The sequence below is a fragment of the Rhynchophorus ferrugineus genome, unplaced genomic scaffold (assembly GCF_030347505.1).
Source record: "Rhynchophorus ferrugineus isolate W39M unplaced genomic scaffold, kcgeb_rfMv2 rfM8, whole genome shotgun sequence".
NCBI lineage: Eukaryota > Metazoa > Arthropoda > Insecta > Coleoptera > Curculionidae > Rhynchophorus > Rhynchophorus ferrugineus.
In genome coordinates, this window is record NW_027472587.1 from 33615456 (window position 1) to 33643325 (window position 27870).

Below are 27870 nucleotides of genomic sequence, written 5' to 3' on the forward strand. Positions count from 1 at the left end.
ACCGCTTTCCTTGGAGCACTCTTTGAAGTCTGCCAACAGTCACTGAGGCCTAGATATAGATTATACAGACTTGTGACGTGCTACATTGTTTTGAAAATGCAAGGGTGTTTTCACTAGTGCTACTATAACTTATAAACGATAGAATATACATAGAGATTTTACTTCAATAAGCAATGTATTGCGTGGGCCAACTAATGCTGGCTCTGAGACCACTTTTTTGATTGGTTCATTTGAATTGGCCTACAAAGGCATTTGATTGGCTCATTACTATAACGCCATTGTTTGTTTCTGTTATTTACACAATTATTTGATCATAATCTGTCTTCATTCTCAAAAATGTTGTATATCCAGTGTATGTACGGTAATTAAAAAAACCAAAAGTCGTTTTCCTTCTAACATACAGCCCATGTTAGCTAGATTAAGGATGTATGTGTGACTTAGCATTCCTTTTACCTGGTACGTATATAATTATTTATATAGAGAATTTGTATGTTAATAGATCCTTAAGCTATCACTTTAACTAATCGATTTTACAATAATAAGAGCTCAGTAACTTTGATATAACATATATAATACATTTTAAATATTCAATATATAAATATATTAATTATACACTTATATTTTAATATTTTATAATATTTGTATTCATATAGAATTTTATTTTGCGAAATAACGAAATGCCTTCCTGATAAAATATTTTCTTTACAGGTGCCTGTAATGGTAATTTAAACTAACAAATGAAATGCAACGAAATGACGTTCTCAGCGCCTTCTTGCTAAGTCCACGCAAAACAATTCTGAAAATATATGTATTAAGTTAACGCCCTATATATTACCTTATTAAATTTTGACACGTATAATTTGAAGGCTACTAGTGATTTCGGGATATTAAGAGGTGCGTCATCTATATGTCAGACCCGGAACTTATCGAGTGACCTATTAGTATCATAGTTTGATTCCACTACTTCGAAAAACAAAATTTATTAACAAAAAAATCTTAAAGGAAATCAGGCATCTATAATAAATTAAATATATATTATTTTTATATCAATGTCGTGAAGAATTATAATTAGTCGTTCGTTCTGTATAGATAGATAAAATAAATTATTCCCAAAGACAAATAAAGGTAATACAAGGATCAAGTATAATTAAATAGTATGAAAATAAAATACTGTCAATGTATAGTATCATTGTTTACGTACAAAATAAACATTACTCCAATTACGTTATATTAATAGATAAATATTGACATATGGATCAATTTTAATTAAATACTAATAGATAGGTAAATAAAGGTAACAGGAATAAAACAATTTATATGTGAAAAAATATGAAAATGTCATTTTATTAAATAGTTATAGACAGATAAATAAAGTTAATGTTATTAATAAAATTTAGATATGAAAAAAATAGGGAAATGTCAGATTATATATTAAAATTATTGTAATAATTAATTATATATATTAAAAATAGTAACGTTTTCTATTTTTGTCTTCATATTTTTCCTTCTACTATTCTCAGTTTATCTTCAATTTGTTTTAATATTGACATCCTCTCTGCAGAATGATTTATTATCACTATATTATTATTTTTGAGATATGTTTCTTTTTGAATGACTCTTGTTTGTATATAAGGCGATGCTTGTTATAAATGTAGTTTTTAGCTCTATTTATCTGTCTCCATCATCTAACCTCTTCCTGTCCATTTTCACTTTCATTATTGGTTCTTCAAGCATATTTTCTGTTATATAGTCTTTTTTGCTGTTATAGATTTTATCAAAAAAATACACTATAACACACTACAATACACTATAAACACTGGTCATTGGAAAAGCCCGCCCTCGAGAGATTGCCAAAATTATTTCATTCTGTCACCCTTATAATAGTAGTGGCTAGTTTCAGTGACGCTGATTATAAAAAAACACCTAATACCACCACACCAGTTTGGGTTTATTAACAAGCATTCAACAATTAACCAGGTTCACAGAATAACAGATGTTTTTGAAAAAGCCTACGAAAGTAACAAAGTATACTCAGCTATATTCTTAGGTCTAGCACAAGCCTTCGATAAGGTTTGGTATGAAGGCATTGTTCATAAACTGCAGAAAATGTTACCAAAACAATTCACCGAACTACTAAAATCAGAGCTGTCGGAGACAATAGTAAAGAAGCCACTCGAAAATTACAACAGGCAAGTGACAATATAAATAATTGGACACAAGCTTGGAAAATAAAAATTAACGAAAGTAAATCTGTGCATGTGCAGTTCACCTACAATCAGGCCGTACAAACACCAATAACATTAAATAATACTATCATTCCATATAGCAACAACGCTAAATATCTCGGAATGAATATTGATGCAAAACTTCGCTGGAAGGAACATATAAAGAAGAAAAGAAAAGAACTGGAATTAAAATATAGGAAAATGTCTGGCTAATTGGAAGAAAATCACAATTATCAGCACATAATAAATTGCTACTATATAAGCAAATACTGAAACCTATATGGACATACAGAGTTCAATTATGCGGATGTTCTGCAAAGAGTAACATAAATAAAATACAATTTTTTCAGAACAAAGTCCTGAGAAGTATTGTGGACGCACCTAAATACTACAGGACTGACTACCTACATCGAGACCTTCAGATACCCACAGGCAGTCAAGAAATCAAGAGAATTGCAAGGGGGCATGAGGAAAGACACCATTGTCATGAGAATATTGAAGTATTGCAACTTTTGGATACCATCAGAGCAGGACACATACTCAAAAGAATCAAACCATCTGATCTTGTTCAGTGTTGTGTAGTGAGGTGCATATAATAAAAAATACAGTGACATGTACAAACATTATTTCACCAAAAACTGAGATAGGGCCGATGGGTCCTCTTAGTTATATACCTAGATTTAAGTTATCATGAAGACAAATTATAGGTTAGTCGAAAACGACTAGTAACAACGTAATAATTAAATAATAAAAAAAATGTTTGTAAATTTCTAATAGTCATTTCCCAAAATACCGTTTTTATAATATCTGCGCTTTTATAGCTTTATGGTGGTATTTTGATCTCTCCGGCATATTGTCTTCGTGTAGTTCACCTACAATCAGGCCGTACAAACACCAATAACATTAAATAATACTATCATTCCATACAGCAACAACGCTAAATATCTCAGAATGAATTATTGATGCAAAACTTCGCTGGAAGGAACATTCGCCAAACTTCGCTAAAGAAGAAAAGAAAAGAACTGGAATTAAAATATAGGAAAACGTATTGGCTAATTGGAAGAAAATCACGATTATCAGCACATAATAAATTGCTACTATATAAGCAAATACTGAAACCTATATGGACATACAGAGTTCAATTATGGGGATGTTCTGCAAAGAGTAACATAAATAAAATACAATTTTTTCAGGGCAAAGTCCTGAGAAGTATTGTGGGCGCACCTAAATACTACAGGACTGCCTACCTACATCGAGACCTTCAGATACCCACAGGCAGTCAAGAAATCAAGAGAATTGCAAGGGGGCATGAGGAAAGACACCAATGTCATGAGAATATTGAAGTATTGCAACTTTTGGATACCATCAGAGCAGGATACATACTCAAAAGAATCAAACCATCTGATCTTGTTCAGTGTTGTGTAGTGAGGTGCATATAATAAAAAATACAGTGACATGTACAAACATTATTTCACCAAAAACTGAGATAGGGCCGATGGGTCCTCTTAGTTATATACCTAGATTTAAGTTATCATGAAGACAAATTATAGGTTAGTCGAAAACGACTAGTAACAACGTAATAATTAAATAATAAAAAAAATGTTTGTAAATTTCTAATAGTCATTTCCCAAAATACCGTTTTTATAATATCTGCGTTTTTATAGCTTTATGGTGGTATTTTGATCTCTCCGGCATATTGTCGGTCAGTATTTGATCATGTTTTGTGATCACTACCTATCATTTGGCTAATTCTTTGGCAGTATACTTTGGGAGTAGGCGTGACATATATGCCACCTTAAATAGTTCGAATAGAGTCTTCTCTTTTACTTTTTCACTCTTTCACTTTCAATTGGTTAAAACTCACAATTCGCGATAATTTGTGAGGTCAGAGTCGACAAGTCCAGATAGAACGACCCATATGACAGATCGTTTTGGTTCACTTAAATTATAATTAGCGCAAATAAATTAAGTAGTGCAAAGTAAAACGTTTCATTAATTCACAAGAAGGTCTACCCGAAAGCGTCAGCGGTGAGCAACCAAGGCGCAAACTAAAACAGTAATAAACTATTTTTAACAAAAAAAATTGAACCGACTTGAAACCCACTAAAAAGTAAAAAATAATCGAACATATATTTTTAACACAAAAAAAAAGTTTTAAAATAAAATATATACATAATAATCGTTATAATAACTAAATAAAAATAAACAAAAACCTTATTTAACCTCTCTACTAAACGTATTTTACATTCTACTATATACACACAATTTAGCTTAATACCTACCTAAACCTATTTATCTATTTACAATATTATTTTAACTACTACCAGCTAATCACTTTGAAGTTGGTTTCGAGCAACAAATTAGATTTGTTTTGTTCGTAATTTAATTTTGGTTATATGTTTGGTGTTTTGATGGTATATTTTTTGTTTATGTATATTTTGTTGTAAATTATATTATTATTATTTTATTGTTTTAGGCTAGGCACCGAGTTCAAAGTAATCAGTTGGTAGTAGTTAAAATAATAATATAGTAATAATAGACATATAGTAATAATAGTAAATAGACAAATAGATTTAGTGAGGTATTAAGCTAAGTAGTGTGTATATAGTAAAATAAAGATACGTGTAGTAGATAATATAAATAAGCTTTTTTGTTTATTTTTATTTAGTTATTATAACGATTATTTTGTACAGATTTTATTTTTTTTTTGTTTATTGTCAAGATTGATTATTTGGATGATTTGACAAATGTTCCAATCAAACTAGAACAAAAAAAGTTGTTGTTCTAACCATTACACTATAGAAGCAAAGCAGTTTCTACGACGTCTCATATGATATGGTGAGTGCTTAAAACGCAAACTGACTGACCTTTACACTGAACTACTTTCGATTTTTCGTCACATCAGTTCAGCAATAAAATTATACACCAATATCAGATTATTTTAGATAAAAAATATACGAAAATATTGTACGTGTTTTTGAAATGTGAGGTTTTCGCTCGATTTCCCCCTTCCCCTCATCAGACCCTAACTTGGGTTCCAACGGGGCCACCTCGGAAGTGCGCTCTTCAAATTTTGAAAATGAAAATAAAAAAATATACAGCCGAACATAGAACCTCCTGCTTTTTCGAAATCAGGTAACAAATAAAGGAGCTCCAACTGCAGTTCGCAATGCCAGCTATCGAAGAAATGGCAGACAAAAAGAGAACTAGTTAGCTTAAATATCTAGTTTTTCTGTTAATAAACATCGTTTAAATTTTTATACTCCAAAGCTTTGCTTAAATTGTGTTAACACTGCATACGGGCGTACATAGAATTCGAAATCGATTTTGTGTCGATACAATTTTTTCAAGTAGTTCTTCAAAATAAACTTGGTGCTAGACCATCGGAAGAAGCGATAATAAAGCGATTACATGTGCAAATTCATATTATTACAATTGTAATTAAATTTATAAAATCAAAGGGATTGGAATTGATCTTCTCATTCCAATTCCAGTTCCTAGCTTCGTACTTTTCGACTAAATCGTGCATTTCATCTCAATTGTATCGAAATAACTACTTTGATGGAAACTAAAATCAATACTCACACGTTTATATGTTTATATGTTGCGGCAGCATTGAAAGCACAGCGAAAATAAAGCTATCCACAAATAGTGTTGTGTTGACTTACAGTTACGAGGGCAGTTTAATAAATCAGTGAAATTTTAACGAAAGATATTCTTTCCTGCAGAAAAGGGTTTAATTTCTGACAACATAATCTCCTTTTTCATTGCTGCCTAATAATATAATAAGGTTTCTCAAAGCCCTCAGGATAGGCTCTTGTTTCAGTGATGACCTCTTCATTCGACACAAATATCTTACCACGCATCCATTTCTTCAGGTTTAGGAATAGCAAATAGCCACAGTGCGCCAAGTCTGCAGAATATTCTGGATGGGGTAGCAGTTCCTAGACTAATCTATAAATTTTTTGACATTGGCACTACATACATGTAAACCGATGTATTACCTTGATGAAACAACACTCTATCTTAGCCTAAAGCGATTGGTTTTTATTTCAAATTATTATCAAACCTGTCCAAAATCTCCGAATAATATTCACCGACGACAAACAGCATCAGCCACCTCGCGTACTTTCATTCTCCGATCTTCTTATGCTAGTACCACTACAATGGAACTCAATAAACCACCTCCATCTTAACCATTGACGTTGATATCGAACCAAACCAAACCTTTCCTTGGCTTGGGTGACGTTTCTTTTGCACAAAAATATGCGTCATTTACACACGAAAATCACTTTTTCCCATTTTTGTAAAAAATTACTGTAGTTGTCTGCTATCAATGGCTGTCAGACATAAACTAAATGACGCAACTTACTCAAAATAGCACAGTAATCTGTCAATAAATGGCATTCGAGAGCTGCAGCTATGCATTTAAAGTTACTGCGCGAGAAATTCAAATTGTCGTAAACTTATCAAACTGTCCTCGTATATATTATACACAAATATACTCCAGACTGAAAAAAGGGACTATCGTATATCCCGAAAGATTAATTTACACCTCTAGTCATTTAATTATCATAAAATAAGTAATGGGTGGGCTATGAAAGGAAGTAAATTTTACGAAACAACTAAATTCCATAAAATTAAATTACCGAATATTTGGTGGTATTTTATAGAGTTATATAATAATTTATTATAGGCATTCAGGGGTTTGTGATTCTATATATTTAATATCGCTTAAGCTTTAGAAATAAATAACAATGTTAGACAACATTAGTATCATTTAAATACCCAAAGTGATGAGTTTTTTTGTAAATGCTTCAGAGACGTCAGCACCATTTTTATTATATAAAGTTTTGTTAGTCGAATTTTCTTCCTATTTCAGACAGCATCCTTTTAGAATTGGAAAATGTCGGCTTGGTGGCGCAGTGGTAAAGGCGACAGGACGGACCACCTGGGGTTGCGATAGTCGCGGGTTCGAATCCTGCTGGGGCATGGTCGTAAATTTATGTTTGTAATTGTTTAATATTTGTCATTATCCTAGGCAAGAGTCTAAATAAGAGAATGAAAATGATCCCAATCACGCCGGTAACCAGGCTGGGCAAGACCGGATGTCTTCTGGGATGGTCTCTAAATTGGTCACTCGGTAGTCGGCAGGCTTAATGCCGAGGACCGTGATTCGTAGCCCAGGTTAAACTGTAGATCCAGTTCAGATAAACCCCTAGTTGGTAAAGGGAGACACTTATTCATTTATTTCATCAGTCAACCCATGGATGCCATGTCAAAAAGAACAGTTTGTCTTTTGGAATAGGCAAAGTGCTGCTAAAAGATGGTAATCGGATGGAGCCAGGTCTGGAAAGTGCGACGGGTTCGACAAAACTTCGAATCGAACTGATTTTTCAACACATCTTTGACCGGTTTTGCTGTATGGGACGGTGTCCATCTTATCACGTCTTTGAGGGTATTGTGGACGTTAGTGATCAGTATTAATTGTTTATCCCGGTTATAACAGTTTATAATATACGACACCAACTTGATCCCGCTAGAAACAGAGCATGTTCTTGCAACCGAAGCTGTTTGGCCGACTTCTCCATGATTCTTTTCGCTTGGATTTTTTTAAATAAATCGTTTTATCATAATCTATTACTATTCGGTGCGGAAATGACTTCATACCATTGAAGCAACATTTCGCTAACGCTTTTTCGATTTTCTAATAATCCGTTGTTCGGTTCATGTGGCAACCATCTTCCAACCTTTTGGATCTTTCGCTGCACTTGAATCGTTCACAAATTGCCCTTCGGTTCACATTCAACTTTTTTTTGTGTTCTGGCCTAAAACCAGGCGGTGGAATGCATGACGCATTCCTGGTCGTGGAGACTTGCCCTGGAGTGACAAGTTGGACCGGGTTATGTGGGACTACCCTGTGGGTCGCTACTGCTATTGCATTAATTTTGGGGATGTGGCACCCGCTAACCGAGCAGCCGTGATTGGGCAACGACCCGGAGAAAACACTGATAGTGAAACTAGCTATAGATTCGCAAACTTAAGTTAGCACACGACTGGACGCCTGTCGAATGAGGGCAAAAGTTATGACTGCAACGACGTATAATGTCTTTTCAGCCTGGAAAAGGGAGTAGGTTAGCGGTGAGACGGTGCTAAGCTCCCAACATGTCGACCAGCTATCGAACAAGCGCGTTTTCAGAACAACGTGAGCTGATTTGATGTTTGTGTAATGATTGAGATATGAAGTGCTTGATTTCTGGAGTGTCAGTTTCCCTATGAATTTGATTATTTCTGACAAATCATGGAATGTTTAAAATTATTCTGAGGAGCTTATTTTGGAAAATTTGAAGCCGTTTTCTAGATTGCTAAACTGAGAAGTCTGCTAGAAGGACAGATCAGAGAAGATAGCTGGTTTGCTATCCCCGAACCTTTCTGGATTGCTTTCTAGATTTGGGAATGACAACCGAACCGTCGGTTGAAGTGGAGCCCTAGGTACGTGACGTTATCCAGCCATGGAATTGTTGTACACATTTAACTTTCATCTTCAAAAGTTTTCGGCCTACCAAGTTCTTTGTCTTAAACGTTGAAATTGCCACATTTGGATTAACTATCCAAATAGTATTGAAAAGTACTGCAAGTGCACATTTTCAAGAAATTATAAATCTATAATGCTGTTAATTTATCAAAACGTAACTTGTGTATTTCTGAGGTGAATGTCGGTGGAATAAAATGACATAATCTGTTCGAAGTTATTTTGTATATACGTCATTTAAATTTGCATATTTATGGGTAGTTAAAACTGTTACAAAAACCGGAAAGTAATTACCGAAATCTCGTACATTATGACAAAAAACATTAACTTTAAATATTAAACATATCAGAGGCTTGAAATAAATTAATATTATTGTAATATTTCTGTAATTTAAAATGTTAAAAAACATAAATTAATACTGTCTTGTTTATTAACAATATTTAGCCTTAATTATCAAGTACACTTAAACAAATAAAGTAAACCGCAAACAAAAGATTGCCTAAAAAAAACTAAAATGTTCAGTAAATTAGTATTTTTTGTTACATATCGATATATTTCCTCAACTTTATCGATATTTTAACGCGAAAACAACGGAATAAAATCCGACTAGTTTTCCCGTTTACGATTCCGTGGCTTGTATCATTCAACAAGTTGCAAATGCTTTCTAGCCTGCGGCACACACCACCCTTACGAATGGAAATACGCGATAATGCGAAAATCGTCGCGTTCCGAAGATGGAATTAAACAATGCCTGAATTTTTATTTATTTATCGTTCGATGGACCGTACCGGAAACAGTCGAAAATCGAATCTGACAGATCCGGTCCGCGATTTCGATCGTAAAAAAGCTGATGTGATTTTTTGTACTCACCCCCATCCCTTTATCTTCTTGTCGGTCGGATTGGAATTATTAGCAGGCCACCAATGACGGATGGTTTCGGGAACGACGTCCTCGACGTGCCGTCGGTCGTCGCGACGCTGGTACACTGACGGCCACGGCTCGCGTATCCCGAAGAGAACGAGATCGGCACAGACGCGAACAGAACGGTTATCCAGACTTCCCAGGACGTAACGACCCACCTGTTCGCAGGCCGATCCTCTTTCGCCTAACCGGGTCCCATCAGCTGGGCCTCAAAACGCCACACCACATCGACCATTTCGCTGATTAGAGACGCGTGGCGACGTCCGCCTATCAACCATAAAGTAAAAATGCAAATATTTCGATTCCGTCAACATTTCTGGCAATAAAACCATAAAATACGTTAAAATAATTCAAGAAGTTACCGTCTTTTACCATTTAACAACCCTAAAATAACTGATATAATTCAAACAGATATTTATAAATTAAATCTTAGAGAAAATTTAAAAAATCCACAAATTTACACTATTAAATCATCATTGTACATAAAAATATTCGATACCATTCGATAAATGTCAATACAAAAACTCTCCTTTTCACAAAATACATTAATTTAAATCATAATTTCATTTAATGACGTAAAAATATATCTACAACAAAAGGTTTATTCTAATAATAATATTTAATCAAGGATAAGAAGAAGAACAGAGAAAACGTAAAACTAATTTGTAAAATTGTCAATGAGAACTGTCACGTCAAATTTGATTGATACCCGATAAATGTCAAATATCGCAATTACCATCGATGCAAAATAATCCTATTTCAATTCGTTCGGAAGAAAAACGACCACGACGACAGGATGACTTTCCTCGAAAAAATATGCCCTTTGACCTTATTGCTCGTCTATCTGACCGGCGATAGATGAAGGGTCCGGAATTACGGTTGAAATTAGCATAATCCCAAAAATGTGCGCGGGTCGGTTTAGAATGCCTGCTGATGAATAGTTTAGATTAGACGAGAAAAAAATGACGGGTAGGTTTCGGGGGATCGGGATTCTGCGGGCATGTCGAGGTTTAAACAGTTTTTTTTTCCGTCCCGAGCGTAGGTAAACGGCGAAAACTGATAAATCTTAATTAACCGGTATTGTTTGGTCGGGAAATTTCGTATTAAATTATCGATAGATGGTCAAAACAATAACGAACAAGAAATATAGCCTGCTATGTTTAGGATAGAGATGATAAAAAATGCCAGTACTCTGTGAGATTGCAAAATGCCTCTCGTTTGAACACTACCTCTTTAAAAGGTAATTTATAATACGGAGTCGCCCATATAACAATTTGCTTTTTTTAATAATAATCGGCATTTTCATAAAAAGCAAAAAAATATTCAGAATAATAAATTAAACCCCAAATGTAACAAAAATATAATATTATTAACACCAATTAATAATAATCACAACCAGCAAAACACTTTTAAATTTTATTAGTTGCCTATATTTACTTATATTTAAATGTTTCTGTCTACTAATAGATTTAATCTATAGTCTATCCAAAATAGTAATGAACGTCATTTCAATTTATGACGAAAAACCGTCGCAATGTTGCCGCATTTAACTTTGACATTTTACAGATTTTAGTTTATTTAACGTAATCTGATTCCGACTGACTATTTATTTGGCATTTTCAACAGAGTAAACATAGATATTAAACAGCAATTTAAAATGTATCAAAAAAAGCAACGCTCGAAAACAATGTTGGCCGGTTTATAACCTCTCATTATCACTAATTTTTTGAAGAATTTTGCCTACATTTGACAACCGAACGATTTTTGCGAGCTAATTCGGTTACATGTTCGAACGTATCAGACAGCATTGTATCTCTTTTTAACTGGAATAAAATGAGAAGGAAAATATTATCTGGTCTTAAAACGGATTTACGAACTGCAATAGGCAATCCATTATACATCTTGATGAGGTGGTTCACCGCTACTTTGGATGGACTATATATAGTCTATTCCAAGTTATTTTGTACATACATCACCTAAATTTGTGACGTCAAAACATCGCAATGTTGCCGCATCAACTCTGAATTTTAGTTTAGTTTGGCTTTGACATACAACAAAATTCTAATCTAAATAAAATAATTGAACAAATATGTTCAATCAAATATAATATATTTTAACATTATAGGTACATCTAAAAATTACAGTTAATTATACACCACAATGTTACAGTTATAATCCTCTTATCACTATTGCTTTCAAGAATTTTGCATACGTCTGACAACCGGACGACTTTGACAGGCTCATTCGTTTACGTGTTCGAACTAATCAGTCAACATTGTGCCTCGTTTTAACTAGAATAAAATGAGAGGAAAAATATTGTCTGACTTTAAAGGAATTTACAAATTGCGACAGGCAATACATTAAACATTTTGATGACGTATGTAGAAAAACCTTTGAATGGACTACACACGCTTCCAACAAAACCAAGCAAAACCATAATATTTAATTGGAGTAAAAATAAAAAGCTACGATATTAATAATTAAAAATATTTAATGAAAAAATTATTCATGTCTATAAAATCGCAAACTGATCGTACAGAAGTTCCTTTACTCGGTAATAATCGTCAGATATACAGCCCTCGAAAACAATTTTCCCTGTGTCCATCTAAAATAAAAGGCGAAAGTTGAAATTAATATTAATACCATTAAACGCTATTCAATACATACCTTACGAATAGCTATTGTTCCATTACAACACCACAAAACGCCTCCTGAGAATTCAGAGCTTACGTTGGCTTTGGCCAATACTTGTTTGAAATCTGACAACTTCAGTTCGTTAATGAAAGCCGGCTCGTGCTCACATTCTATCGCGTTAGGTTCCAGAGTTAAAATCTTTGTTTCATCGTCGTCCACTTAGATATAAAAATGTATTATAAAACCGCTAATTTTAAAGTTATGATTTAACTACCTTCCATCAGTTCATTATCTGTTGTCATTCGCCTGGCGTCCGCTTGTTTTTCCCTTAAAGCTATCTGCGCATTAACAAATGCCACTTCAGCGTCACGCGCTGCTTTCTGGAAATCTAATTGCGACACCAAGGAATCCGTCAGTCGAACCTAAAACATTTATATGGTCATCATATATGGTAACAGCGGGCGCAAAGGTGCAAATAAATTGATAAAAGTTTGTAGATTATTTCTTAAATTAAAAAAAAAAGTATGTGGTAATGTGTTTTATCATTATGGCCTAGAGTTATTTGACGTATAACACATATTAATCTGTATTTGACAGCAAAGCAAATCAATTTTAAAATATTACTTTGAAGAAGACACAACACTGCAGTTGAGATTTTTAAGATGGGATTGTTTGAACATTTTCATCGAATGGCCTTCAGTGGTAAGATGCTCAGCGTTCCAACCAGCATTTTTTCTCCTTTGATTTTTTTTAATCCTGATGATCGATATTACGATATTTTTAGCAATATTTAATATATGGATATATCGATTTAATCCGAATATCAAAATATAAAAATCAAAGTATGTTACGTTGTGTGGTTTGTTACCGTCCAATTTAGTGATATTTGAAAACATGGCTGCAACTTCAGCAAGCTCTAGGTCAAGCTTCTGTAGTTTCAAGCTCCGCCAGTGGTTGTATGTTTAATAATCTGAAGCATCGTCTAGACCAACCCATTTTCCCATAAATTATAAAATTTTCATAATTTTGTTTCATTCAAAAATAGTTTTAAATTATTTGTCGCCGGCTTGGTGGCGCAGTGGTAAAGGCGATAGGACGGTCCTCCTACTGTTGCGAGAGCCACGGGTTAGAATCCTACTTGGGCATTGTCGTAAATTTATGTTTGTGGTTGTTTGTTCTAGGCAAGAGTGTAAAATCCGACAAGGAAAATGATCCCAGTCACGCCAGTAACCAGGCTGGGTAAGACCGGATGTCTTCTGGGATGATTTTTAAAGTTGGGTCACTCGCCAGTCGGTAGGCTTGAGCTGAGGACCGTGGTTCGGAACCCACGTTAAACTTTAGGTCAAGTCTAGATGAACCAATAGTTGTTAAAAGGAGACTTTAAAATATATATATATAAAAATTATTTGTCAGAAAAATATTACTTCGATTCTTATATTCTTTACCAGGCCCACAGCAAGGGAAGACAAGCGTTTTACAAATAGATCAAATGATGACAAAAGTCCTTACTAACATAACGTTTTACTTTACTTCATTCAAACAAGGTATAGTGATTGATGATAGATATTCAAAAAATGTCTTTTATGATTTTGTCACCTCAATAGTAAAAAGATATCTAAATGTTCAATACCACTTTGCAAAACAACTATCTTTTAAGAGAATAAAGATCACCCCTTTACAGTGTCAGACATAACATATAAAAAGTGTCCTACACTTTTTAGCAACAATATCGAAAAACATTTAAAATCTGACAACTAGATTGACTGATGAATCTGATGCTTAACTCATCAATGCTTGCTATTTCTAAAGGAATCTGTATGCCAACATCCTTGGATTTAGATAAATCTGCAGCAAAAATATCCGAACGGTTTCTCAAATTCGTGGTTCTACTTTTATTCAAACACGTTTAAAGCTGAAATTTATATATACTTGTACAAACTATCAAGTTATTACCTTAAATATTTTAGCAGCTCTGATGAAAGAAAATTTTAAAACGCGCTTTGGTATACCAACGATGAATTAAATGAGATAAAATTATTCAAAAAAATAAATCAAATTAGTGAGTTCATTAAACTTTACTATTACCCACAGTTTATTCCAGATCTGGCGCTCAGTTACTGCTTGCTTCTGACAGAACTTAAACGAATACTCCACAGAAGAAGGACTTCAATAAAGTTCAGACTATTTTAAAACTAAAGATATTGTATCTCCAAAGTTGTTTTATTAGTTAGAACTGGGACTTCTTGAAGTAGTGTTACTTTATTGACAAATGCGTCAAATCATGGCTCAGTAAAACAATTATCATTTCTTATTCACTATTTTTTTCTTAATACGATACAAATCAACGTGTAAGTCCCATGAGTAACTAAGCAAAACATTAGACAAATATTTAGAAGTAGAATTGTAACATTATAACAAGACTGACATAAACAAATCAATGTAATCAGCTTCATTCCTACTAAAAAACTATATATATTCCATATTTTGAAATCGATTTGCTGTCGACAAATATGAAACAACTGACTGAATCTTATATGTCATAGTATATTTATTAGACCTACCCATAATTCATTAACCATAAAATCTAGAAGTCTAGTAACCAAACAACTTCATAAATCAGTTGCGATTATTTTGGTTTATGGTTAAGGTTACAGTTTTAAAATAAATTCTATATTTTTAGTGCAAATAATAAGTTTCCTTGAGAGTTCGTTTGTTAACATGAAAAAGTATCTTTTTATTGTGATTAAAGTTTGTGTAAAGTATTGAAGTTATTCTCAGTTATATGCCGAATTTGAAAAATGTGTTTCATTAGTCATCTAAATAAATACAAGAACATTAATTCCATTTTTACCTGATAAATGTGCGTTTCACTAGTAGCATCCACAATCTCCCCCCTTTGAGGCGTGAAGACTCTGGCACGAATATTTTCGCTGCAATGCTTTGCAATGACCTGCGTATTTTCTTCTGAACCCTGCACTACAATCACCCGCCTCGGCCTCAGTTGGGACAAGATTTTCATCATTGACTCGCCATCAGAACGTCCCTCAAAATCTATATATTGTACGTGACAGTTTACTTGAATGGTACGTTCTAAAGCTATACATTTCGATGGGGTTTCTTCAATCTCAACTGGGAAAGAAATAATATCATCTTAAACTAATATGTCTACCATTTACTGCTTTATAAAATAAAATAAATGCGTACGTATTATATAAGCGAAATACCATACAGTGACTGATTCTATCCAAAGCAAATTTTTAACCTATCAACTTTATATATAAAAAATCAGCTTATGCAAAATTGGAAATGTAATCAATGGCTTGACTTAAATTTTTACGTAGCATCTTAACAGAAGACTGTTGTTCCTATGGTAACCATCATTTTGGAAGAAATTATAATGACTATTTCAAATGAATTTTAACAAAATGTTATTTTTTATATATAATTTCATATTGTCTATTTGTGTTACAAACTTGAAATTAAATGGATGAATTAACTTTTTTTTAACAGCAAATTATTTTCTGTGCTCGATAGAGTTGCAAAGTTATTGTAATTTGTTTTTGCAAAAATAATGGTGAGTTTTCACATAGCATACTGCTTTCAATGATTTGTTTTCTTTTTAAGGCAATTTAAATATCTCAGTGTGTTTTCCCAGACAATGTATGTTCACTTAAATACTATTTACTTCCTTAATAAGTTTGAGCCACAGCAAAAAGGTTCATCCGGTTATAAATAAAATAAATCAATGACTTACTAATTTCGTCCTCCTCTTCTTCATTCTTCACCTCATGATTTTCCTTATTATCTTCTGCTTCTGGATTAATATCTGCCAGTCTATAGTCCTCTATTTTCACAATTTCACCATATTCATCACACTGAAATCAAATATTTAAAAAATATATACAGAAATAATATTATTTTCATTTAAAGTACTTTTATTTTCTCTTCATGGAATGGATACATGGGGTACTGCTTTTTCGTAACCTTGAAGAAACCCCCGCTCATTTTGCCTTCCTGCTTAATAACTATATCATGTCTTCCCTTGGATATTACTGACATTTCTATATCACTGTCTGAATCACTGTCTCCATCTCTGTAAAGATTTATTATAGGTTCAATTATTATAGCTGTCCACCAGCTGAATATCACTCACTCCTTCATGCTCTTGTCCATGCTTCTTTGATGCTGTCTTCTTTCAAAGTCCTCCAATTCGCTTCCCTCCAGTTTAACTCGTCTTTCTACTATAACATCTATTGTTCTACCCTTTTCGTTGTTGTCTATTAAATCTCTGGCTAAAGTACCTGGACAAGTTCTACAATATAAGTTTTTATACGGTTCATATAATACAAGTTTCAAATGATGTTTATGTGTAAGTACCTTGTTGTTATAATTACACTGTTATTAGGATTTGAACACCACTGTAAAAACAGTTCTCTGGAAAATCCACTTTCTAAATCAGGACTACTAGCCAAAACTACTTTAGGGCTCGCTACCTTATTCAGTTCTTGCAAACTGTGACACAAATAGAGATGTTTGAATTGGAAAGGGTTATTACGGGCACCCTCAAAACTCCTCATTAGTTTATCACTCATCCATTCTATAAAAGTGCATTAAAAGATGTATTCATACAAACATAGCTTTAGAAATATACCTATCTGAGATTTTGCAAACTCAACAACATTATAGGCAACATTACTTATCAGAGCTAAGGAGTATGTTAACAAACCAGACTCTTTATTCCTCCATAACTGATCCAACATATGTGCTAGCTCAAGAACTCTCCCAGCTGTATCAACAGCTATTAAGACATTACCATTGTTTCTTAAAGTTTGTAATATATTGGCTAAAATATATAACTGATTACTAATTTACTTTATAAAGCCATTAATTTCTAATTTACTCATAAGTTTCTCATCTCTCGCTCTTCTTCTGGCTTGTTGATAAGTTGCATTAAAAGCATCAATAATTAACAATGAAGGTCTTTGTAATTTTTCTAGTTCACATCCATTCAAATGTCTCTCTTTCTTGTGATTAAAGGAATTGGCATAAATAATATCTTCTTCTCCAGCCTTCATAATTTTCCAAATTGTACCACCAATCATATGACCAGCGGGAAGAGGTGTTATTGTTAAACCATATCCCTTTCCTAAATCATATACCTACATTATTTAGTCTATAAAATCAAATTTCAGAGTTACCTTTCAGATGAACACTTTGGTTAAACTTCAGCTGTATGATTTTTTCAAAGGTGGCATCAACATCATCCAAATTATATAGAACAAAATCCTTCATGTTATGTTGTGATTGGTATAAATCATACATAAACATCTGACCCATTTTATAAACTGGAATAGTTGAATATATGGGACAATTTAAACCTAATTTCCCTACAAGATATGGCAGAGCTCCCAAATGAACTATATCGGGATAAGATATCAACACTGCATCAATCTGATGAATATGCCTAAATCAAATAAATATATATGCCAATATTAAATAATATTATGTACGATATATATGTACGTATGATAACTTTGAAATAAAAATGTACCGTTTTATTTCTTTTATAAATTCCATGTTAAACTTTTCATCCCATCCACAGTCCAATAAAATTTTAACATCGTCAACTTGAAGCAGATATGCTGGAGGCGATTCATCCATAGCTCCCGAAAGAACTTGCAGCTTAATAATAGACGTCATAATTAAAGGAAAACTTTTACTAGTTTCAATACATTAAGACAAAAATAATGATTTATTTAACATTTTATCGCTAATCATAAATTACAAACATTAATACCAGGTTATTAATAAAACCTCTTCTTCTCTAATCAAACATCTAAAATTGACAGAATATTTTAAAATTGTAAATATTTTATTCCGTAGCACCTCATTATGGCAATAAAAAAAAAACAGAAATTGCGATGTTGCCAATATTTTTTCTAATTCATAATTGAACACGTGCCAAGTAGTTTCTTTTTCCTTTTCATTCCTGTTCTTTCAGGGGACGATCAGTATACGCTTCGTCTTCTCAAGAATCCTTCCGTCTCAAAACTTACATCCTCCACATAATTTACAGCTGTAAACCAGCCATTTATTTTTGTTTAGTTTTAACGCAGACGGCTCGCGTCAAGCTACATTGCCATTTTTTTGTTTGAATTTGAACGTGACAGATTTTTCGAAAATACATTTTTACGATATTTTTGTTAAGAAAAATCTTTTGAGTGATACTTAATGAATTATCAAGAAAGTTTCTAAAAAGTTTTTTGAATTGCCCGCCATCAAGTTTATCGATTTGCCTGATTTAGAATTGTAGCAACGCCGCAGACAAGGACAAAACATATTTCATATTCCTTTCTTTTAAAGGAGAGTCTGAAAATTCTTCGTAGTCTTGAGAAGGTGCTTTTTAAAACTCAGTAAAAACGTAAGTAAAACTCATTTTAATTATTCTTATTAATTAGTGGGTATTTTGATTGGGATTTAGTTTGTCATTTACAATAGTATGTTACAAGAATTTTTTACAGATATTTCACGTAATGGTGGATATTTATGACATGCTTTGTAAAATGTGATGCAAAATTAAACTTATGCTCTGCTTTTATAACATCGTTTGTAATTTATTCTTGAAAGAAACCTGTGAGATTTTCTCTACTTAAATTAATAGAATAGGAGTTCAATTCAAAACCATTCACTCATGTCGTTGACCTGCTTTGGTGCTTCGTATTCCGTTATTTTCGACAAATACTCATTTTTTAAGCATGTACCAATGCAATACCAATTGTATCGATATTCTAATTGATTTTTAGTTCATTTTTAATGTTTAAACATTTCTAAATGTCCTGACCTTGTGTATTGCGCTTTCATTTTGAAATTAGGACGTCTGATTCATGATTCGCCTTTGAATATTCTGTATTTACTTACCTCGCAGATGCTATGTAATTTATATATTTCCCTTTACCCTACGTTGAATTGTACCGTTACCCATGTTAATGTATACTCAAGGTTGGTACATCCATTTTGATTTTAGCCCTTGATTATTAATAGCTTGTTTTACCCAAATACTTAAACAATGAAGAGCATGCATCTTCGGTCGCTTTAGCTCACGACATTTATGAACGGCTCTGATTAGAAAGTTGAAGGAGAGTGCATAATTAATTTTTATTGTTGCAGAAATTTTTGTATGAGTCAAAAAGTAGAAAAACCAGTCCTATCCGGTCAACGCATCAAGACCAGAAAAAGAGGTAAGTGTTCTGTTATATTTATGTCTATATTACTTTATTTTATCCATTAATGTAAACAGACGTAACAAAACACTGTATTTGTAATGTCTAGTAATATTAACATTTTCTTATTGGCATTTCCTACCTGCCTTAAAAAAGGCCAGCTGACTCTTTTGTGATTCAATAGTCAGGTGTAGAATTAGCGATAATAGAGTGCAACATTCAATGGTGTTTTTAACTGTCTGAAATTGAGAAACCGTCCCTCCCTAAAATATGGAGAAAGCTAAGCCCCGTGTATCATCAGTCGGCCTTTCATTAAAAAAAAAAACAATATAGGGATATATTTTGTGCCATACGGCTGGAATTTCTTTGTTTATTCGGTCTATTTCGAGCGTAGCAAATTAACAGATATAATCCTCATAGGGGAGAAATCCACCTACGATACTCTTCATCTATCAGGGGTTATTTTAACACCCGCCATCAAGAAGGCGTCGATAGGACAATGTTGTCGGTTCGTGCACTGTTGTCGTTTGTTTATTGGACCAGAGTTACAATTTATTTATTTCCCCTTTTATAATTATTTAGGATTGTAGTAAAAATAAATTAATGTCTAAATGTATTTTCCATATGTTTTAATGCATACGGTATAAATACGTATTTCTCTTATAAAAACATAAACAATAACAAAATTATAACAAAGAAAATACTACAGGCTCTTGATTTTAAATTTTTTGTTTGTTCATTATTAACTAACATTAGTACACCTTTGTTACTTCTCAGTATTAAATAAAGTATGAGAAAATTTCATATAATCTTATAAGTTTAATAAACATTAAACTATGTTATGGATATTTCATTATAATAATCCAATGTGTAATTATTAAATCGGTTAACGGTCTATGTGTAAGATATCAGTAAATGTAAAGATTATTCAAGAATTACGCCAACTAAACCACTAAAAATTAATCAGAGCTAATCAGCGGTTAATACAAGATATAGATTGACGACGGTACAGGCTCCCCGTATCATACGGGATAAAAAACAATAGTAACCACACCTATATTTTATTATATGTTTTCATAGATACCTCGAATAAATATTGAGTTCTTAAAAAAATAAACTCGACTTTAAACAAGCTGTGATATCATCGGCGCTCGGCTGAAATATTTATCAACTTCGGACCGTTAACAAAAACAGTTAGGATTACAAGCTTTTTTGTGATGTGGGGTTGTTCCGAAACTATTTTCGCGTTCGCGTGATTTTTCACGTGTTTGTTCCAGTTTGCTTGATTAACAACCGATTGGGCTCGTGTTTATTGGTTTGTTATTGGAGCAACGTGTCACCGTTTGACATTGAATTAATTTAATATTATTTCAGGAGGATTATTTGACAAAAGCAATAGCCTTCGTGACATATAAAATGTGATTCAACTGATGACGCGGATTACACTATTTGTTGCTGTCAGTTAATTAATTGATTTTTTTATGATCTTGAATAATGTGTTTATTTTATCAACACAACGCAACATCACACAGGACTCGTTTTCAGCGTCAGCGTTTATCTCTTTTTTCCCATTTTTTAACAATTTTTCCGAAGACAATTAGGCTCAAAGATTTTTCAACTGAATTATTATCGCCCCTTAAATTAATCTTGAACTTTTCCAGATGAAAGAGAGAGGAATGATCCAATTGGGTTTCGGGATGCTATAATATCAGGACTAGACAAGTGCGCAAACGATTTTGAAGCAATATCACGCTATTTGGACGGTGCAGGAAACAAACTAGATTATCGCCGATATGGGGAGTGTCTCTTTGACATACTTATCGCCGGTGGTATTCTCGGTAAGTACTTGTTCGTCGTCTGTGCGCCTGGATGGGGTTTTTAACGAGTTGCTATCATCTGTTATAGTCCCGGGAGGTAGTCTATCGCAGGAAGGCGATGGCCCGCATAAGACGGACGCCTGTATTTTTAACGCCTCGGACGAGATCAATATGGATGAGATGAAAAACTGGGAACAGGTCTTCATTAAGCTAATGCGACGATACAAATACCTCGAGAAAATTTTTCAGGTAAGTTTGTCTAGATCAGGAGTTCCCAACATTTTCTTAGTCAAGGACCACTATATAGTTTATGAATTATGAATAGGAAGAGTATTATAGGAAGTTACATAAAAAGAAATAATTTTTTAGTATAAACTTCTCTAATTTAGTATTAATGTGATATCTGAGCTTGCATCTTCTGCATGAGTTTGGCTATTTTACGACTAATATAGTTACTCCAAACTACACGCAAATAATCACTTACTTTCAAACGATTCTTCGCCTTGTTTTTAATCACCCACAAAGTAGAAAATAAATAGACATAGATAAGTTGTTGAGAAACCCATAAAATAACACAAGGCCATTTCTCTAAGTTTAATATAAGAAATTGTTTATTTACGCCAAAACGACTCAAAGGCATCCTTGCGGTTTGCCATTTTGGAATTCACTTAGTCTTTCCTGTATTCCTTCAGTAACTTCACCAGCGTTTGTGCTAAAAGGGCTACGAATTAGTTTTTGATCAACATTAATTTCTTCAGTATATTCTGGGAAGTAACGATTGAATGATTCTAATCAACAATTCTAAATGAGTAAATGATGTTTCCTTGTATATTTGCTTTATTACCGTCATCCTTTTTGTATTCTACGAGTGATTTTAATGTCACAAACGCAGAATAATTCTTTTCTTCAATTTTATGTAACCACAACTCACAACAAAAGTGAATATATTTGCGATGTTTTCTAATTGTTTATTTCCGGAACCTTGCAGTTGCATATTCAATTTATTTAAGTGTGTGAAAAACACAAGGTGAGCCAAATTGATCTGACATTGCCGGATTAGTAAACTGTTTTAACAAACCGTTCATTTTTTTTGTCAACTACAAAAATCCCAACCTCAGCTCTTAATTCATATAATCTTCCCAACATATTCGATAGCTATCGAACTTCTGTGTGAAAGAGAAGTGCCTCATGGTCACAGTCTATTTCAGTGCACCTTTTTTTTTAAGCGTGTATTTAAGGCGTTGCTTTTAGTAACATTTACAACTTTTACGGCCATTTACAGTGTATGATTAATGCATCCAGGAAGAGTCTTTAAGCTAACTCCTAGTGATGTATGATCCAGTGCGTTGTTATTACCTTAGGGTTTTTCTGTTTTATTAACGTAACCGGAACATGATCTCAACGTTGCCGGAACACCATCAGTACAGAGGGCAACGAGTTTATCCCACATAAGATCATGTTTCACAAAATATATCAATATGATTCTATATATCTTCTTTGATTATGTTGTCGTCGTCTAAAAAGCGAACAAATACAAGTAGGTGAAATGGAGAGTTTTTAACAAGTTCCTCTATATAATTTGACTAACTTCAATTCAAGCTTTAACCGTGTTATTGGGCAGAGGGTCTCTGTTTTATTGGCCTCTCAACACAAAACTTCTTCGACGGCTTTGATCAAACACTGAAACATCGGTTTCACGAGTGTTTCTCCGACTGTGTGGGGTTTCTTAGATTGTGCTATTAATTAAGAATCCCAAACGACGCTAGACCACCGACCGCCGGTACCACTAGACCCGAGTTTCATTGTTTTAGGTTCTCTAATTTTATTTTGAAGAATTCTAGCGAACGATCAGACAAATTTAGATGCACCGTTTCTAAGGCGTTTTAATTTCACTGGTTTCTACTAAATCATCTGAAAATTTTCAAATTTTATATAATTATTGTCGTATTTCTCTCTTAAAATGAGATACAAAAAATAAAACCGAATACAAGCCAACAAATTAAAAAATTATACTATAATCGTGTAAGCTAGCTTCAATAAAAATAGTTATTGTATAGTATTTTGGCATCTGCGGACCACTGGTCTAGATGCTGATGCTATTAAGATTACAACTATTCAATTATCTCTTTAAAATTTATAACTTGCTGTTATTTGCATATAAGCTGTACGAGATTGTTTAGATTGATTGTTCAATTTTTTCAGGATGAGATAAAGAAGATTTTGATGTTTGTTAAGTATTTTAAACAGACGGAACGTAAAAAACTCGCGGCCATGCTGGCGCTGTGGATCTCAAATGGGAGCGTGCTTTTTACTGCTGTGCTCGTGCTCAATAATTCTCACCTTGTTAAGGTATTTATTTTCTCACCCTTTCCGGTGTTAAAACCGTCCCACTGACGCCGTTATCTTGCAGGATCACTTAGCACTGGACTTTCTCATTGACATTTTTAATAATTGGCGCACCGAGAGAGGCGTGAACTCTCTGTATTCCGCCATTCGCAAAGTCAACTTGGAGCAGCATTTCTCGACGTTCATACCTGACACGAAACAGTCCCAGGTGAGTTGATTTGATTTTTATTGGTATTCGACAAGATCCAGGACACCCTTTGTTATGCCAAAACTGCTTTCATAGTTTCGGCTAGGGGAGGTCTCTGGGAAATTAAATTTAACACCAGTACTGGCATTCTGTGACCTCCAGTTCGTAGAATGTTATCGTAGTTTGTTACAGTCCCCAACTACACCAACACTATTCGGTTCTACAATGTTCTTCTTTCAGGTATACTTTAGGAATGCCTTCCAGAAAAGTGGCCTGGACGAGATCCTCAAGCTCTACGAGGACCAGCACCAACAAGCTGCCAAGAAAGTACGTCGCGCACGAAATCGTGGAGGATTGTCTGTATTGAATGAGATTGTTTTGTTTTCAGGAGTTACAGTCGACTTTGGCAGACGCCTTGGCCGAAAACAAACCCCTGCGCGATATTATATCAGACATCAAAGAAATTGCCGCTAGAGACAACATCCAGGAGCACGAAACTGCCTGCATAATCTGGACGACTGTTATGGATATTCCTGAATGGTCCAAAAAAGAGGTAAGATTTTCTTTTTCTGGTGATCTTAGTAATCAAAGATTAATGTATAAATAATAAGCTAGGGAAAATGTAATTTCGCTTTTTATTTTTATTTTTTATTTTTTTCAAAGTGAATGTGTTGATATCAATTTCTAACACTAGTCGATTATGTATATGTCATTTTATTGATAACTTTTTACCACTTTTCTGGTAATACCATAATTTCGTCGCTTCTAAGATTTCTGAGTGAAAAACTTAAAGGGTCTATTTTCACAAGTATCCTTTTGAGTTAACTGTACACTACTAAGAGAGTTTTGCAGAGTCCGGTTACAGGGTCCGCTATATGGTGGGTATTCACGGTATCAAAATTTCAGCCAATCTTACTCAATTTTAACAGAGCCGCTAAAGATATCTATGGTCTAATGTTGTCGTGTTGGAAGCTTCAATCTTAATGGCTGTGGCAGTCGAATTAATGATTTCGTAAAGTTTGAGCATTTCATAGGCAACAATTCTCTTCCCCAATCACCTTCCTTAAACTCTTCTCCAGGCTTCGACCTGCATTTCGTGTTAATTATTGTCCTACCTGATCCACTTTTCACTGTCCATAATCGTTCGTTTAAAAAGTGGCTCAATTGCATTCGTCAGATAAATTATGTCGTTCTATCTCGATAGTTCGAAGAATTTCATGGAATTTCTTAACAATTGGCCGGTCAGGACGAGGTTCCCCTTTAACTTCGAAATTTTAACCATGCACCATGCAATTTTAGATCAGCCTGCGCTGCATCTTTCTCTTTTCGGCAGTATAAAGTTCTTCTGGGTTTACTAATTCCAAAGCGCAATAACTGTTGATTAAGTAAAGGAATGACGCTACCTTATCGGATATAAACGAAAGAGATGCATTTATCCTGATATTTTATATCATCAGACCAATCTTTATGAACTAAAGCCATCGTAAAAAATTACTTTTCCCCAATATACTATTCGAATACCATGTCTAATTATGCATTGAGTGCTAGTCTAAAAAATACATTTTGTTCCCAGGAACTGGTAACTGACCAAGCTGTGCGCCACCTGAAGGTGTTCACGGTCCTGTTTTCTGCGTTTACGCAGTCAGCCAAAGCCGAACTCTCATTATTGCTCAAAGTGCAGGAGTACTGTTACTCGAACATGACGTTCATGCGGGCCTTCCACAAGATCGTCATGCTGTTCTATAAGACCGACGTGATTTCCGAACAGGCCATTCTGAAATGGTACACTCAGGATTACAACGTCAAGGGCAAGATGATGTTCGTCGACCAAATGAAGCAGTTCGTCGAATGGCTGCAGAACGCGGAGGAAGAGAGCGATTCCGAGGGAGAGAGCGAATAAGTGAGTCGGGTTGCATAAATCAGGCTCGAATATAACGGGCTCTCGTTCTAAAGATGAGTTTCTTTTCCAGACCACCCAAACCATCAGTAAACCAAATAAATAACAAAACAATCTCTTTAAAATGATGAAAAAAAATAGTGCCACCGGTAATCGACCCATATGAAGCGGTAACATTTTTTCCAATGTATATAATATATCATTTTTTTTTAACTAATATATATATAACTAATACATACGTGTAAAATTCTGGTGCCTTACTGTGATGTTGTGCGTTCTGCAGGTAATAGTGACCAGGGGAAAATTGTTAAAATAAATGAAAAAATGACCCGTGTAATTTTATTGGAAAATTAACGAAACAAAAAACAAGTGCATCGGAAAAAATGATATTTGTATCAAATTGTAAACGCCAATATGTTAAGATGGAAAATTATACTGTTATATATATAATGATTTATTGTCAATTTTTTTAATATACAGAAGAAATTTTAAGTAATTTTTCTTGTTTTTCTTATTATTTTGACTTTGTACACTGAACGGAATAAAGTATTTTTACAAGCTAAAAATATATCCAGTTCTGTCTTTTCGTTATCATCTTCCTTCCTGCTTGCACGTACCGTTAGTCGTTGTAAAAAAAAACCTTCGGCAAATTCGCGGTAATCGTTGATATTAGTTGCTTATCAATGTTTGCCCTTTAATAATTTCTGGAAAATTAAATCTCTGATAATAAAACGTACTTTGCATATGCTTTAAAATTTCTGATAAAAACATTTATCAAACTACATTATTCAAAAGTAAATTCATTTCTATTTAGTCGATTTGATTTTGCATTCGAGCAATTTTTAATGAGAACCAAATACAAAATTAATAAATGGTTCGAGGAGAGACAAAACAATGCCGACAATCAATCCGTTGGGTCACAAAAAAAGATCCGGATCGAATAAAAACGGCGGCGGTTAACCCAAGAAAAACCGTTGTCTTTGTGCTTAGCCATCTTAAAGTAGAATAAATAATTCTACTGTTCATTAGGTTATGAAGATATACACTTCAATCATTACAAAATTAATGTTGGACAAGAGATGAACCTATCATACGATTTTAGTTCTGTAGAAGCATTAAAGCTGCATTGGACACCACTATATTTACCCAAAGTAGTCGTTTGGGCTGCAATATCAAGTCAAGATATTTGGCTCTTATTTTTAGCACATTGTAAAACGAAAGGGGTTTGACACAAAATCTTGCAGAGGAAATCAACATAGTTCTACTGGCAATGCTTTTCATTTAAAAATAATTGTTTTCTAGGGAAATTATTGGTAAAAATGAAAAGCTGGTATTCCTACGACACCCTTTACATCCCATATATGCAACATTGCAGATTTTGATTCAAGGTCTTCGTTAAGCCTTTCGGAAAATTTCTCGTTATTTAATTCAGCGTTTTTAAATGATTTCAAGCCAGTGATCAATTGATGATAGAGCTTCTTAAACTTGTCAAAGCCAGTGCACTATTCAAACGAATTTTAACCAATGCGCTTCTGGGGGATATATCGTATAGTTTAATCGCTCGCTGCGATATCAACAATGTTGCAGGCTCGAATCCCCTTTTGAGCATTGAGGTTGTGATTGTGTACGAGTTAAACTGTAAAATATTACATGAAATAATAATTTCAAACACACCAATTATGAGGTTGGATTCGACTGGCTTCATGAACATGAAAAATCTATACTGGATGAGATATTATTTAGAAAATGGAAAAATGTATTTATTCAAAGTATTGGTCATTTCATTCTATAGCAGCTTCTATGGCGTCGTCTTCTGGCCCATTCTGGACGTTTTACGATCATTTGTTGTGGGTAGCGGTCACCATTAACTGCTTGTTAATTAATTATTGTCTTGCGAGCAAAACGATTTAGCCTTGAAGTCGAACGGCCGGCTTCGCCAGGAGACCTGTCACTATTCGATGCAGAAATGACTTCCAACAATACCTTTGAAGTAGCATTTCACAGACCATTTTTCCATTTGCCTGTCATTCAATTGATGTTTCACCCATCTGCCAATCTTTTGGGTTTTCCTCATTGCTCGTAATCGGCTGC

General features: G+C 33.8%; 3 protein-coding genes across 3 annotated transcripts in view; 1 reads left to right on the plus strand and 2 right to left on the minus strand.

Moving 5' to 3' along the window:
- Positions 1-9733, minus strand: part of LOC143201100 (uncharacterized) — a 196398-nt gene extending 186665 nt beyond the window's left edge. The window contains exon 1 of the mRNA XM_076411945.1: positions 9628-9733. The gene's annotated coding sequence lies outside the window, so the exon portion shown is untranslated. The remainder of the gene's footprint in view (positions 1-9627) is intronic.
- Positions 9734-12151: 2418 nt separating this feature from the next.
- On the minus strand, positions 12152-18160 carry CPSF2 (cleavage and polyadenylation specificity factor subunit 2). Its single transcript, XM_076411950.1, has 12 exons — positions 17864-18160; positions 17511-17776; positions 17213-17458; positions 16964-17155; positions 16690-16909; positions 16466-16624; positions 16246-16405; positions 16067-16187; positions 15164-15441; positions 12587-12734; positions 12346-12530; positions 12152-12283 (listed from the first exon to the last, which is right to left on the minus strand). The coding sequence occupies exons 1-12, from the start codon at positions 18010-18012 to the stop codon at positions 12191-12193; spliced, it is 2217 nt and encodes a 738-aa protein (XP_076268065.1). The 5' UTR covers positions 18013-18160; the 3' UTR covers positions 12152-12190.
- A 130-nt stretch (positions 18161-18290) lies between these two features.
- Positions 18291-26345, plus strand: kra (basic leucine zipper and W2 domain-containing protein kra). Its single transcript, XM_076411951.1, has 10 exons — positions 18291-18733; positions 19480-19550; positions 21194-21370; positions 21438-21598; positions 23552-23698; positions 23760-23903; positions 24123-24209; positions 24271-24435; positions 25456-25782; positions 25853-26345. Exons 2-9 carry the CDS (start codon positions 19490-19492, stop codon positions 25780-25782), a joined length of 1269 nt encoding a protein of 422 aa, XP_076268066.1. The 5' UTR covers positions 18291-18733; positions 19480-19489; the 3' UTR covers positions 25853-26345.
- Positions 26346-27870: the final 1525 nt, after the last annotated feature.